This window comes from Sapajus apella, unplaced genomic scaffold, assembly GCF_009761245.1.
Source record: "Sapajus apella isolate SASKATOON/1434 unplaced genomic scaffold, GSC_monkey_1.0 scaffold51, whole genome shotgun sequence".
Taxonomy (NCBI): Eukaryota; Metazoa; Chordata; class Mammalia; order Primates; family Cebidae; genus Sapajus; species Sapajus apella.
In genome coordinates, this window is record NW_022436991.1 from 8,646,776 (window position 1) to 8,661,343 (window position 14,568).

The window sequence follows — 14,568 nt, forward strand, 5'->3', positions numbered from 1 at the left end:
TTGTAGAGACAGGGCCTCACTATGTTGCCCAGGCTGGTCTCAAACTCCTGGGCTCAAGCGATCCTCCTGCCTTGGCCTTCCAAATGCTGAGATTACAGGCATGAGCCACTGCTACCAGCTAGTAGGTGTTATTAAGACAAGATTGACATGTCTGTGGCAGCCCTTCAGACTGTACCCCAGATTGCCCCAAGAGAGACATGTTCACCCACTTCTGTCATTTGGGTCCCTCCAGTGGAGAATTTGGGAGGCCTCGGATGCAGCTCTGTCCAGGTCTGGGGAGCTCCGCTGGGATAGAGCAGTGAAAGGGGGACAGAGCCCAACTCTTTTGTGCAGCTCTAATCTTTCCTTTCTCCATTGATTGGAAAGTGTAGCAGCCACTCCCACTTCCAAAGCACCCATTTTCCAGATGAGGAAACCAAGTCTCCGTGAGCTGAAAGGCAGTATTTACTGTTTGCCTTACTGCTGAGAAGCAGGGGCATTTGGGGAACCGGTGTGGACTTCAGGTCCCCATCTCCGTTCCACTGCGCTGAACTGTGTGTCTAGAAGCAAGCCTTCTCTGAGCTATGGTTCTTTTATCCACAGGCAGGGCTTATAACAGCTCCGACCTTGGTGTGCCAGAACACCAGGAACATGGAAGGACCTCTCTGAGAGTCCTTGTCTCTTAGATATCTATTATATAGTCCTTACCTATACATAAGGACCTCTCCTGGTCCTCATCCAACTGATGATTAGAAAAAGAAGAGAACAAAGCCGGGCATGGTGGCTCACACATGTAATCCCAACACTTCGGGAGGCCGAGGCAGGCAGCTCATTTGAGATCAGGAGTTCAATACCAGCCTGGCCAACATGGTGAAACCCCGTCTCTACTAAAAATACAAAAATTAGTCGGGTGTGGTGGTGGGCGCCTATAATCCCAGCTACTTGCGAGGCTGAAGCAGGAGAATTGCTTGAACCCAGGAGGCAGAGGTTGTAGTGAGCCAAGATTGCACCACTGCACTGCAGCCTGGGCAGCAGCGTAAGACTCCATATTTTTAAAAAAGAAAAAAGAAGGAACAAGAGCTATGGGCATGAGGGCGTGTGCATCTATGTGCATCTGTAAAATGGGCACAATGGTACTCTCAAGGAGTGTCAAAGGAAATCACTCTGCCGAGTTCTTGATAAACAGACCACCTGTGCAGATGTTTGCATCTGGCTCTTAACTCTGTGACTGCACTGTGAGGGCTGGGAGGGCAGGAACCATTTACATTCTTCACAGGATCCAACCAGGGTTGGGGGCTGGGGGGTTGGAGGTGGGAGTGAGACTCTGAATAGTGTCTGTTGAATGACTAATTGACTAAAAGAGTAACAAATTGAATGAGGAAGCCCCTGGGCCAGACTTCCTCTCTAAACTGTCCAGGTAAGGACCAGGAGATAGAGGTGGCCTCTCTCTCCCTCTCTCTGCGGGCTGCTCCTCCCCAACCCCTGACCACGCTTCCCTGTGTGCTAGGAGGAGGCATTCTTCGGACGTGTGTGCTCCGGCCCCCAGGGATCTACGGCCCTGAAGAGCAGAGGCACCTGCCCCGTGTGGCGGTATGTCACCCCCACCTTCAGCACCCGAGTCAGAGAAGGATCCTGGCTGAGGTGCACACTGGTCAGGCCCTCCCAGCCCATGGTCCCTGCACCAGTCTTGAGTCTAGTGTCCCGAGCCTGGGACCCTCAGTTCTACAGGATGTCCCCACTGGTCCCCAGGCCCCTCAGAGCTCCTAGCAGGAACAGAGGTCTCAGAGTGTACCAGCCAAGCCAAGGCATGGGTAGAGGAGCCATAGAGCTGTGACCCCAAAAAGGCAGAAGGGAGCCTGTTGCCCTCACTCCCATGGGGGCTCCCTGCAGCCTGGACGGTTTCTCCCATTCTGGGAGAACAAGTGTCTTCATACAGAAAGCCTCTCTCTAAAGGTTTGCCAGAAATACAGGTGCCGGAAATATAACTACAAGGGACTCTGGGCCCTGCCCTCAAATTTCTCAGGGAGACAGACACCGCAGTCACAGCTTCAGTATGGGGAGGGCTGTGAAGAGAGGAGCACAAGAAGATGGGCCTGGCAGGGGAGACCCAGGAGGGCTCCCTGGAGGAAGTGATGTCTATGTTGTTGGAAAAGAGAGAAAGGAATTAACCAAGGAAATGAGGTAGTAGAGAGAAGATAGGCCAAACAGAGGGGACAGCTTGGGGACAAACCTGGAAGTGAGAAAGATCATGATTGTTTTAGGAAGCAGCACGAGGTCCCTGTGGCTGGATTCAATCTGGTAGTGCAGGATCATGAGGAGCCAGAGTTATTAGTGGGGAGAAGTTCCAGTCTGCAGTTTCAAAACATCCCTCTGCTTGGCTATATGTCTTTTTGTTACAGTCAGGGTCTCACTCTATCACCCAGGCAAGAATGCAATGGTGTGATCACGGCTCACTGCAACCTCCACATCCTGGACTCAAGTGATCCTCCTGCCTTCCAAGTAGCTGTGACTATAAGTGTGCACAACCATGCCTGATTGACTGTTTTTATTTTTGGTAGAGATAGGGTCTCATTATGTTGCCCAAGCTGGTCTCAAGCTCCTGGCCTCAACCAATCCTCCTGCCTCAGCCTCCAAAGTTGCTGGGATGACAGGTGTGAGCCGCTGCACCCGGCAATTTATTTAGTTAGTTAGTTAGTTAACTGGGTTCTTAAGGGATGTGGTCAGCCCCAGTGACTCTCTTCCCATTCGTTTATTCATTCATTCAAAAAATACATATTGAACTATATGTGCCCCACACTGTTCTAGGTTTGAGGGCGGATCAGTGAACAAAACAGATGATTCCTGTCCTTGTGGGGTTTATCTTCTCACATGAAGAGACAGATAAGAAACAATGAACATGTTAAATTGTCAGGTATGTTCAGGCCAGGCGTGGTGGTTCACGCCTGTAATCCCAACACTTTGAGAGGCTGAGGGAGGTGGATCACTTGAGGTCAGGAGTTTGAGACCAGCCTGGCCAACACGGTGAAACCCTGTATCTACTAAAAATACAAAATGTAGATGAGCATGGTGGCGTGCGCCTGTAATTCCAGCTACTCAGGAGGCTGAGGCAGACGAACTGCATGAACTCAGGGGCGGAGGTTGCAGTGACCAAGATCTCGCCACGGTACTCCAGCCTGGGTGACAGAGCAAGACTCCATTTCAAAAAAAAAAAAAAAGAAAAGAAAAGAAATCAAAGAATCTTACCTGTAGGAGGCTGGGTAAAAAAAAAGAAGAAAGAAAAAAAAAAAAGAATCTGCCTTGCTGGGCGGAGAACAGACTACAGGGGCTGAGGTGGACAGAGAGGGACCAGTTAGTAAGCAACTGTGTGTCCAGGTGAGAAGAGGGTGGCTGTCGGAGTGGTGAGAAGCGGTCAGATTCTGGACAGATTCTAATAATTGAGCCAACTGGATTTGCAGGTGGGTTGGACATGGCATATAAGACAAATGAGAGTCAAAGGTGGCTTTAGGGTTTTAGCCCAAGCAGCGCAGTGAACTGACCAGTCCACTGGGAAGGGAGGGAGACGTGGGGTGAGAGGGACAGTCAGATACTTGCTCCAGGAGCTGGTGAGTTTGAGTTGTCTGTTAGACAGCCTGGTGCTGATATCTGGAGGTAATCGGATACATGAGCCTGGAACAGAGGGACCTGGCCTGGAGCTAGAACCTGGGGAGCCATCAGCATCTAGATGGAATGTAAAGCCACTCGGGGCACAAGCCTATGTTTACCGCCACCCCTCTTCACCAGGGTCACATCAAGAAGAGGCTGTTCATCTTCCGATTTGGGGACCGCAAGGCACAGATGAACTGGGTCCACGTGCACAATCTGGTGCAGGCACATGTGCTGGCAGCCAAAGCCCTCACCACGGCCAAGGGCTACGTGGCTGTGAGTCCCCTGTGATGCCCCCAACCACCTTCCCTGCAGGGCTGCAGGCAGGGCGCCCCATCCCTAGGGGATTCCTGGATGACACACAAGATTTCCCCCTAACTTCAGATGGCTGGTGGGACTCTCAGCCCAGGGAAGCTTGGGGGAAGCAGGTAGGTGGGGTGTGGAATTCCTTATAGAGCGTCTTTAGCTCTTCTCTATGACCATGTGAGGTTGGCATTGTTGATCCCAGAATAACAGTTGCCAAATTCTAAGCCTCCACACGTATTGTCTCCTTTAATCTTCACAACTGTCCAAGAGGGAGATCCCAATATTGTCCTCCCATTACTCAGATGAAGAAATTGAAGTACACAGAGGTTGGGCAACTCCATGGAGGTCACACAGCTAGTCAGTGTGGTCATCCTGGAATTCACGGGGAATAGCTCCGGTGTGTCCTCAGGTCTTGGGGCTGCTCCAGAGAACTCAGGGTTGGAGCAGCTGCTGAGAGCCATCTGGAAGGGTTGGGCCAGGCTGCTGGAGAGAAGGCTGACTGTCCCCTCCCACATGTCCCCTTCAGAGTGGGCAGGCATACTACATCAACGATGGGGAGAGCGTCAACCTCTTTGAGTGGATGGCCCCACTGGTAGGTGCCCAGATGCCCCCCACCCCGAATGATCATTCTGGGATCCCTGACCTTCTCTTCCTTTTTCAAAAATTTTTTTTATTTTTTTGAGATGAAGTTTCCCTGTTGTCGCCCAGGCTAGGGTGTAGTGGTGCAATCTCAGCTCACTGCACCTCTGCCTCCCGGGTTCAAACAATTCTCGTGCCTCAGCCTCCTGAGTAGCTGGGATTACAGGTGCATGCCACCACATCCAGCTCATTTTTGTATTTTTAGTAGAGATGGGGTTTCATCATGTTGGCCAGGCTAGTCTAGAACTCCTGACCTCAAGTGATCCACCCACCTTGGCCTCCCAGAGTGCTGGGATTATAGGCATGAGCCACTGCACCCGGCCTTTGGCCTTCTCTTCTTGTCTTTTTCTATTTCTAAAAGGCCAGAAGATTTCACATTAAAAACCAACCAACTCTTTGCCCCGTGAGATGGCTCACCTCTGTAATGCCAGCACTTTGGGAGGCTAACACAGGAGGATCGCTTGAGGCCAGGAGTTTGAGACCAGCCTGGGCAACCAAGCGAGAACCTGTCTCTGCAAAAATAAAAATTCAATTAGGCGGATGTGATGGTGGCGCACCTGTGGTTCCAGCTACTTGAGCAGCTGAGGTGGGAGGATTTCTTGAGCCCAGGAGTTCACAGCTGCAGTGAGCCAAGATTGCACCACTGCACTCCAGCCTGGGTAACAGAACAAGACCCTGTCTCTGAAAATCAATTTTTTAAAAAACAGCTCTGGCAATAGTATTCACTGGGCAACACTGGAACTGGCTGGAGCCCTTGAGGGGCACCATGTGCTCCTCAGTTACCTGCAATTCTCTTCCACCCTGCTTCTAGGCGTTTTTGGTTTGCTTGTTTGTTTGAGACAGAGTTTCACCCTTGTTGCCCAGGCTGGAGTGCAATGGCTCAGTCATGGCCCAGCACAACCTCTGCCTCCCAGATTCAAGCCATTCTCCTGCCTCAGCCTTCTGAGTAGCTGGGATCACAGGCATGCACCACCACGCCCGGCTAATTTTGCATTTTTAGTTCAGATGGGGTTTCACCAAGTTGGTCAGGCTGGTCTCAGACTTCCAACTTCAGGTGATCCACCCGCCTTGGCCTCCCAAAGTGCTGGGATTACAGGTGTGAGCCACCGAGTCCAGCATGTTTTTGTTTGGTTTTGGTTTTTTTGGTTTTTTTTTGAGATAGAGTCTCACTCTGTCACCCAGGCTGGAGTGCAGTGGCACAATCTCGGCTCGCTGCAACCTCCACCTTCCAGGTTCAAGCAATTCTCCTTCCTCAGCCTCCTGAGTGGCTGGGAGTACAGGTGCGCACCATCCTTCCTGGCTAATTTTTGTATTTTTAGTAGAGACAGGGTTTCACCATGTTGGCCAGGCTGGTCTCGATGCTTCCAGATTTATGTTGGCTTCGAGCCCTGTGGAGGTTTGCTTGTGAACCACCTGTTATGTGCTGAGGCTCTGAAAGAGGTATGTGGAAAAGACAAAAGCACAAGGGAGGTGGTTTTTTTGTCTTTGGGGGCTCCCCACATGGCAGCCCAGAAACTCTGGCACCCTCTCTGAGCAGCCCAGACTCCTAGCAGCCAGGCTTGCCTGGAAGGGTTAGACCAGAAAGCCCAGGCTAGAGGACATAGTTTTTCTCCTGACCTGGAGAATTTTTATGCCAGTGAAGGGCTCACTTTATCCCACGCCAGCCCATTCTGCTGCATCTCCTACCGCCCTCCACACACATGCTCCGTTGTTGTTTTCTCTTTAATAACAGAAAAGCCAATTCTGGAAAAATCAGATTCGACATAAGTGCCTTGGAGTGTCTCTAGATATAGACAGATGTAGGTGATAATTAAATGATGTGAATAATCCCAAATTAAAAGGCTACCTGGCAGGTGTAATGGCTCATGCATGTAATCCCAGCACTTTGGGAGGCTGAGGCGGCAGGATTGCCTGAGGCCAGGAGTTTGAGACCAGCCTGGGCAACATAGTGAGACCCCCAATCTCTGCAAAACAATTTTTTTTTTAACTATCCCATGCTTTCAATTCCTCCTTGGGTTTTCTGGGTCAAGGTGTGGATTTCCTTTCAAGACTGGCACAGGCTTGGGATTGGCTGCAGGGTCTGCCCCCTGGGGTGGGTGGGGAGGAGACAGGAGGTACCTCTGCTGGCCCCCAGTAGAGGGAGCGTGTGGTCTTTCCACACCAGCCCCTCAACCTGTTCTCACCCCAGGTCATGTTTCTTTGCAGTTTGAGAAGCTGGGGTACAGCCAGCCCTGGATCCAGGTACCTACTTCCTGGGTCTACCTGGCAGGTAAGGAAAGGAGTGTGTGTGGTAAAGCCCTCTGTGTCCCAGGTGTACCTTGCATAGCCTTAATTGAAACTTAGGGCCAGGCGCCGTGGCTCACGCCTGTAATGCTAGCACTTTGGGAGGCCGAGGCAGGCGGATCACCTGAGGTTGGGAATTCCAGACCAGCCTGCCCAACACGGTAAAACCCTGTCTCCACTAAAAGTACAAAAATCAGCCAGGTGTGGTGGCACACGCCTGTAATCCCAGCTCCTTGGGAGGCTGAGGCAGGAGAATTGCTTGAACCCAGGAGGGGGAGGCTGCAGTGAGCAGAGATTGCACTCCAGCCTGGGCGACGGTCTCAAAATTTAAAAAAAGAAAAGAAAAAAACTCAGGGCCAGGACTAGGATGAGGACAGTGAGGTACTGTGGGAGCAAATTTTAAGGTGGTCGAGCAGCAACTCCAAGCCTGGTTTTGCACTTGCCAGGTGCTGGGAGCAAGTGCCTCCTTAAATTCCACACCCTAGTCCGACCTTTTCCCACCTGCAAGGCAGCTATAATGGACCCATTGTAAAGATGAGGTGGCTGAAGCTCTGAGAGGTTAGCGACTTGCTCAAGGTGCCACAGTAAGAAAGTGGGAGAGCAGAATTCACACCTGGGCTTGGCGGGCTCCTCGTGGTGCTGCTGGGAGGTCTCCTGCCAATCAGGAGGACAGGGAGCCCTGGGGCTGTTCTGTCCCCCAAGGTCACCCTGAAGTTAGAGCTGCTTTAAAACAGAGACTCCATTTTGATCCAAGATTCTCCTCCTCTGCCTGAAGGTCAATCTCTGTTCCCACCTCCACCCCCGACAGTGCGTCCCGGCTGCTGCCCTTCCCTCTGTCCCCAGCACCCATCCACTGGTCTCCTCCCAGCTGAAAGGCAAAGCAGGCTGCAGACATGGAATGACCAGCCTGAGGGGATGGTAGCCCTCCAACCCAAATAGCTGTGTTTCAGGGACGCCTGTTGTATTTTAAATGCATCGAGTGCCTTGCTATTAAAAGCAGGGGCTTGCAAATTTGTGTTCACCAGGGTACACATGCAGGGCAACTTCTCACGTGCAGGACTGTCACAGTGATTGGCACTCCTGGCCTTGAGCCACGGCTGTGGGCACTTGGAGAGGATTGTAAATTCATTCCCAATTCCCTCTGTGCTTCTCAACCCGGGTTGCACTTTACCGTCACCTGGGAGCTTTTAAAACAGAAATGTCTCAACCACACCACTGACCAATTAAATTGAGATCAGCAGGGCGGAAGTGGGAGGGAAGCGTCAGTATTTTTTATTTTTTAGAGCCAGGGTCTTGCCCTGCCGCCCAGGCTGGAGTGCAGTGGCCTGATCAGAGCTCACTGCAGACCCAACCTCCTGGTCTCAAGCAATCCTCTGCCTCAGCCTCTCAAGCCTCTAGGACTACAGGCTCCTTCCGCCAGGCCCAGCTAATTTTTATACTTTAGTAGAGATGGGGGTCTTGCTATGTTACCCCAGCTGGTATAGAACTCCTGGACTGAAGCAATCCTTCCACTTCAGCCTCCAGAGTAGTGGAGATAACAGGCATGCACCTCTGTGCTGACTATTTTTTAATTTTTTTTAGAGCTAGAGGAGGGTCTCACTTTGTTGCCTAGGCTGGTCTTGAACTCCTGGCTTCAAGATCTTCTCCCTCCTCAGTCTCCCATACTAGGATTACAGGCATAAGCCACCATACCTGGCTCTCACCAGTATTTTTTTTTTTAATAAAATAGGTAGATCATGATAGACCAGGAACCAGTATGTTTTTTAAATTGGTCCCACATGCAGCCCAGTTTGAGGACTATTACTCCAACCTCCTTCTCTCCTATTCTAGAGAGCATATTGAAGTACAAGTGAGATAGAGATTATTATATGAAGAACCTAGAATCTGCTCAGATTTTTTAAAGCTTCAGTCCTTTAATTTTGTATTTTATTTTATTTTATTTGAGACAGAGTCTTGCTGTGTCGCCCAGGCTAAAGTGCAGTGGCATGATCTCAGCTCACTGTAACCTCTAACTCGTGGGTTCAAGTGATTCTCCTATCAGCCTCCCAGGTAGCTGGGACTACAGGCATGTGCCACCATGCCCAGCTACTTTTTGGATTTTTAGTAGAGATGGGGTTTCACTATGTTGGCCAGGCTGGTCTTGAACTCCTGATCTCATGATCTGCTCATCTGCTCACCTCAGTCTCTCAAAGTGCTGGGATTATAAGTGTGAGCCACCGAGCCTGGCTTTTTTTCTTTTTTCTTTTTTTTTTTTTTTTTTGAGGTAGAGTCTCGTTCTGTTGCCCAGGCTGGAGTGGAGTGATGCAATCTCCGCTCACTGCAACCTCTGCCTCCCAGGTACAAGCGATTCTCCTGCTTCAGGCTCCCCAGTAGCTGGGATTACAGGTGTCCATCACCACGCCCAGCTAATTTTTGTATTTTTAGTAGAGACAGGGTTTCACCATGTTGGCCAGACTGGTCTCAAACTCCTGATTTCAGCCACTCCACCAACCTCGGTCTCCCAAAGTGCTGGAATTACAGGCCTGAGGCACTGCACCCAGCCCAGTCCTTTAATATTAAAAACAAGTTACTTGTGACTTCACAGCTAAACAAGGCACCCAGCACGGGCTGCTGATTTAAAGGAATCCAATGACTTTTGCAAAGTGACCTCTAGCAATGCAAATGATGCCCCCATTGATTTGTCCCTGAGGGCCTCCCAGGAGTTTGCATGTGAGGCCCCTGGACACTGGCCCCCTCCCTCCCTGCAGCGGCAGTGATGGAGCACCTGCACCTGGCCCTGAGACCCATCTGCAGCCTCCCACCGCTGCTCACCCGGAGTGAGGTAAGTGAGCTGCTGCTCTGGGAGCCCCAGCCCTGCTTCCCCTCCCTCCCTTCCCACCTCTCCCTGCCGCCTCCACTGCTGCCACTCCTTACCCCTTTGACACCATGATGACAGATGCTTGTCTGAGGTCTCCATGTGGGTCCAAAGCTGGTGCTAGCTCTGTTATTATCACACCAACCTCTGAGCTTTTGCTGTGCCTTCTGGGTCTGAAATGTGACAGCTCCAAGCCCATCCATCATCACTGTTCTTTCATTCATAAGCATCTTGTCTTTTCAGCCAGACTGTGGGCTCCCAAAGGCAGGTTTCAGGCCATTCACTCCTTTGAATGTTACCAATCCCACCAACTCTCAACACACACACACACAGCCTGACAGACCTAGGTTGATAGTTTGTGCTTACTGAATAAGTATATATTAAGTACCTACTATATACAGAATATAATTCTTACAGGGTCTCACTATGTGGTCCAAGCTGGTCTCAAACTCCTGAGCTCAAGAAATCCTCTTGGCCAGGTGTGGTAGCTTGCACCTATAATCCCGGTGCTTTGAGAAGCTGAGACAGGAGGATCACTTGTAAGCACCTCCCTGGGCTTGTACCAGCCCCTGCCCCGCCTTCTGGGTTTGAGCACGCCTCCACTCCGCCCCTTGAATCCCGGCCACGCCCCTGAGGCCAGGAGTTTGAGACCAGCCTGGGCAACATAGCAAGATCTCATCTCTACAAAAAATTTAAAAATCAGCCAGGCAAGGTGGTGCATGCCTTTAGTCCCAGCTCAGGTGGGAGGATCGCTTGAGCCCAGGAGTTCAAGGCTGCAGTGAGCTATGATCGCACCACTGTATTTCAGCCTAGGAAACAGATGGAGACCCTGCCCCTAAAAAAGAGAGAGAGAGTGATTCTCCCCTTTTAGCCTCTTAAGTAGCTGAGATTACAAGCATGTGCCAACATGCCTGGCTCAGAATACTACTCTCATAAGAATGATGATGCAGGTTTATATTTGCTTAGTTAAAAAAGAGGATGTTTTCATTGCAGACTGTAAATAGCAAAGCAGTAGGTGGTGGTTGAGGTTATTTGCAAAAATCCTTCTAGCCCACTCTCGTTTGATTCTCTCTGATGCCCTGCTAAGTTAGAAACGTCAAAAAGATCATGATCTCCATTTTATGATGAAAAACTGAGCATAAGGAAAATTAGTGAATTGTCCAGGGCCACACCATACTGGAGTTGGCTTTAGGCTCCAGGTTTAGTGTTCTTTAACCAGGAGAGTCAGAGAGGGAGAGTGCAGAATGGGCCACAGAAAGGAGTAACTTCTAGAAGGAGTGAGCCATCTAGATTGGTAGAGGAGTGAATAAGATGATAGTGAGCGTCTCTTGGGTGATGACAATATGCCAGACACTGTGCTTTATTTCATTTCATCTTCATTGCCACTCTGAGTTGTAGACTCCAGAGAGGAGGAAATGAGACACAGTGAAATAACCTGCCCATGGTCACTCACTTAAATGGCAGAGCTAGGATTTGAACCCGGTCCTCAGTGATTTCAAGCTTAACTATTAGCTTTTGAAATGCATCAGGGATCATATCCACATAAAATAGCTGCCAGGCTGCTGCTGAATTGTGATCAGGCAGGGTCGTGGCTTCTCTCCCTCTTGTTTAAGTTGGAAATTTCCTTCTTCAGCCCTGGGGTAGTCCTTAGCTGTGGAAGTTCCTTGGCTGTGCCTTGGGTACCCTCTGCTGGTCAATCTGTGACACGGCAACCAGCCCTCCAGTTTGACTTTGCATTTAACATATATGGAGCATTTCCTGTAGTACCAGGCACTGAGCTAAGCAATGGAGGCGAGAAGACATAGTCCTTACCCTCCGGGAGCTCCTAGTCCAAAGGGGAAGACATCCCATTGACCAGGCAACTCAACACTGTAATTAGAGCCATTCTTGGGAAAATCACGAGAAACTCCAGCACACACAGAAGTGGCACCTAGGCCAAATCTGAGGAAGTCAGAGGACGCTTCCCAGAGGAGGCGACATCTAGAGACATCTAGGTGTGTTAGGGACCCTGCTTATCTAGCGTAACTCAGCTCCTGTGCTCCTCAAAGCCCTGCACTTACCCCCCATTAAGCATCCAAAACCACAGGTTTGACCCCAGGGGCTGTTTCAGTGGCACTGGAGAATCCAGCAGCTGGTGAACTGTTCCCTGGGGTCCGACTGAAGAACAAGAGAAGAAGAAATGAGTCAGGTGGGAGGGCATCTTCAGGTGCCAGCACAGCAGGGAAGGACTTAGGCTAAAATCTGGCTCCCCTGTGTGACCCCCGGCAAGTCACTCAACCTCTCTGACCATTTTCCAAGTATACACAGAACAGATAGTGCTAGTACCACCTTAGAGGATTAAATGAGGTAAAGCGTAGAAAGGATTTAGCCCAGGCCAAGTGCAGGGTGTGTGTTCCTTAACTGACAGTTGTCATTACTACCCTTGAAACCAGTGGGCCCCAAGCCATCTGGCAGCAGGGGAAACACTGCTTAGAGAGTAATCGGTTCTGCATAACCGAATTCCTCCTCTCTTAGGGAAACTTAGTTAATAACCGAGGGTGTGAAGGCTGCCCCTGGGGCCCGCCTAGCCACAGTTGGTCTGGGGCTGGGGGCAGGAAGCCAAGGTCGTTTCCTGGAGATCTGTTTCTGGCGGGTGTTCAGCTTCTCCTCGCAGATGCCTAAGAATCTATCAAGGGCCTCCTGAGTCCCAGCACTGTGCTAGGCCGGGAAGAGGAGTGTAGGGGTGAGATCTCTGCTTCCTAAGGATCGAGGAGTTAAATAGGGTGCGAATTTAGCGGGGCTGGAGGGGGCGATGCAGAGGCGGCAACCTCCAATAAAAATGAAGATGGAAAGAAGAAAGGAAGTCCTCCCTAATGAGGGCATCGCAGGAGCAAGACGCTGCACTTGGGTTCTTTTAAATCGCTGTGCAATGGAGGGGACGTTCCTGCCCTCTTTTTTCCCTTTCTGTGAACAGCGAGGTAGAGGATGCCCCCCTTCCCACGAGCCCCGCCCTCGGATGCCCCACCTGTCCCCGCAGGTGCGCAGCGTGGCCGTGACGCACACCTTCCAGATAGCCAAGGCCCGCGCCCAGCTCGGCTATGCGCCGGACAAGTTCAGCTTAGCCGACGCCGTGGAGCGATACCTGCAGTCCACTAGCCGGCGGCCCCGCAGCTCCACGGCGCAGACGCTCCTGCGGCTGCTGCTCGGACTGCTGCTGCTCCTAGGCTTGCTCGCCCTGGCCCTGCACTTCCTAGGCCTGCAGCCCCTACAGGCCGCCATGAAGCGCCTCTGACCGCCCGCCGCCCGCCGCCCGCCGGAGTCGGCCCTGCTGCACCCTTGCCCTGCCCAGCTCCCTCGGCTGGTACCAGCCCCTGCCCCGCCTTCTGGGTTTGAGCGCGCCTCCACTCCGCCTGTTGAATCCTGGCTACGCCCCCGAGCCGCCCTCCAGACCCAGCCTCGCCGCCCGAGTCCTGGCCGTGCCGCTGACTACGCCCAGACCTGGCCTCGCACCCTTCCTGTGTTTTGGCCCCGCCTCTGTCCCGCCCCACCCTTCGAAGTGGGCACGCTCCCGCTCCGCCCCCTGAATCCTGGCCACGCCCCTGGCCGGCCCGGAGGCCTAGCCCCAGCCCCTTTCCGTGTTTTGGCCCCGCCCTTCAAGTTGGGCACATCTTCCCCCGCTCACTGATTTCCCTGAGCAGCCCTGCAGATCTAGCCCCTGCTTCACGGCTTGGGCACGCCTCTGCCCCGCCCCCTGACTTCCTGGCCTATCCTGAGCCGCTCTCCAAGCCTAACCCCGCCCCCGTGGTATAGCCACGCCCCTCCCCCTCCATGTTTTGGCCCGACTTCTGATTCACAGAACTTTCCCCCTCCCCGCCCCCTGAGCCTTGGCTACGCCCATGACCCGCCCTCCATGTCCTGGCCCTGCCTCCTATTACCTCCCTCCGGCCTGGCCTGGTTACTAACAAAGGTCGAGGCTCACAGCCTGCTCTGTCTTCTGGCCCTTCTCCTAGTCCCTGCCCAGTCCCGGCTCTCCGCAGATCTGGTATTTGCTCCCTTTCTGGTCCTCCTCGAGCGCTTGAGCCCACCCCTTGGTTTCTCGTTTGGGTCTGGCCTTGCACCTCCCTCTGGGTCCAGTCCCGCCCTTCTCGCGTTAATGGGGTCCTGGCCCTGCCCCCTCCCTCTCTGACTTCACCCGTTTCCAGCCCCGTCTCCTGGGTGGGTTCTCCTTGGGGCCTGGCCGCCGCAGTCGCTATGGGCTAATGCAGGCTGGGGTGGCGTCGTCAGGAGTTTGCGCCGTCGGCTGCTGCTCTGGGACAGTGAACCCTCCTCCCCGCCCAGGCTCTCTAGGCTTGTCCTGAGATCGTCTCGGAATCCCGAGTTAGGTCCATTCTGTCTGGTAACATTGCATTGGATCCACCCCGACCCGAATGTTCTGGGCTTCTTGTTCACACAGATCTATGTGTTGAGACCCTGGGCTTGGGGAAAAACCGAGACCCAAGCTTCTGCCGAGCCCTACTTGGCCTTTTTGGGTTCCTGTCTGGAGATGACAGCACAGTAAGCACATGTTTCAGTACCAGAAAGAGCATCAAAAAATTAAAAAAAAAAAAACACCTTTTAAAATAATTGGATGTCCCGATGAGTACCAATAAAGTTATAATGGGAAAAATAGAGTTTAGTAGGTTATATTTTATTATTTAGTACTGTTTCTATTTATTGAGAGGTAGTGGTGATCACCATAATCTTTAGAGTTTAACATCACAAAACTTCTTAATCCAGCCCTGCTCTCCAAAGAAACCACCCCCCCCCATCGTCTTGGTATCAGTTATTCCGTTGTGAATACCAAGACATCAGTGTGTAAATACAGCCATGTAAAGATCATAATATGC

At 51.9% G+C, this 14,568-nt stretch overlaps 1 protein-coding gene across 1 annotated transcript in view; it reads left to right on the forward strand.

Annotated features, from left to right (window-relative positions):
• Positions 1-14,352, forward strand: part of SDR42E2 (short chain dehydrogenase/reductase family 42E, member 2) — a 28,075-nt gene extending 13,723 nt beyond the window's left edge. Inside the window, exons 6-11 of the mRNA XM_032242912.1 lie at positions 1,487-1,569; positions 3,760-3,897; positions 4,454-4,519; positions 6,772-6,835; positions 9,597-9,670; positions 12,720-14,352. Of these exons, the coding sequence (XP_032098803.1) occupies positions 1,487-1,569; positions 3,760-3,897; positions 4,454-4,519; positions 6,772-6,835; positions 9,597-9,670; positions 12,720-12,974 (680 nt within the window). The 3' untranslated portion in view covers positions 12,975-14,352. The remainder of the gene's footprint in view (positions 1-1,486; positions 1,570-3,759; positions 3,898-4,453; positions 4,520-6,771; positions 6,836-9,596; positions 9,671-12,719) is intronic.
• Positions 14,353-14,568: the final 216 nt, after the last annotated feature.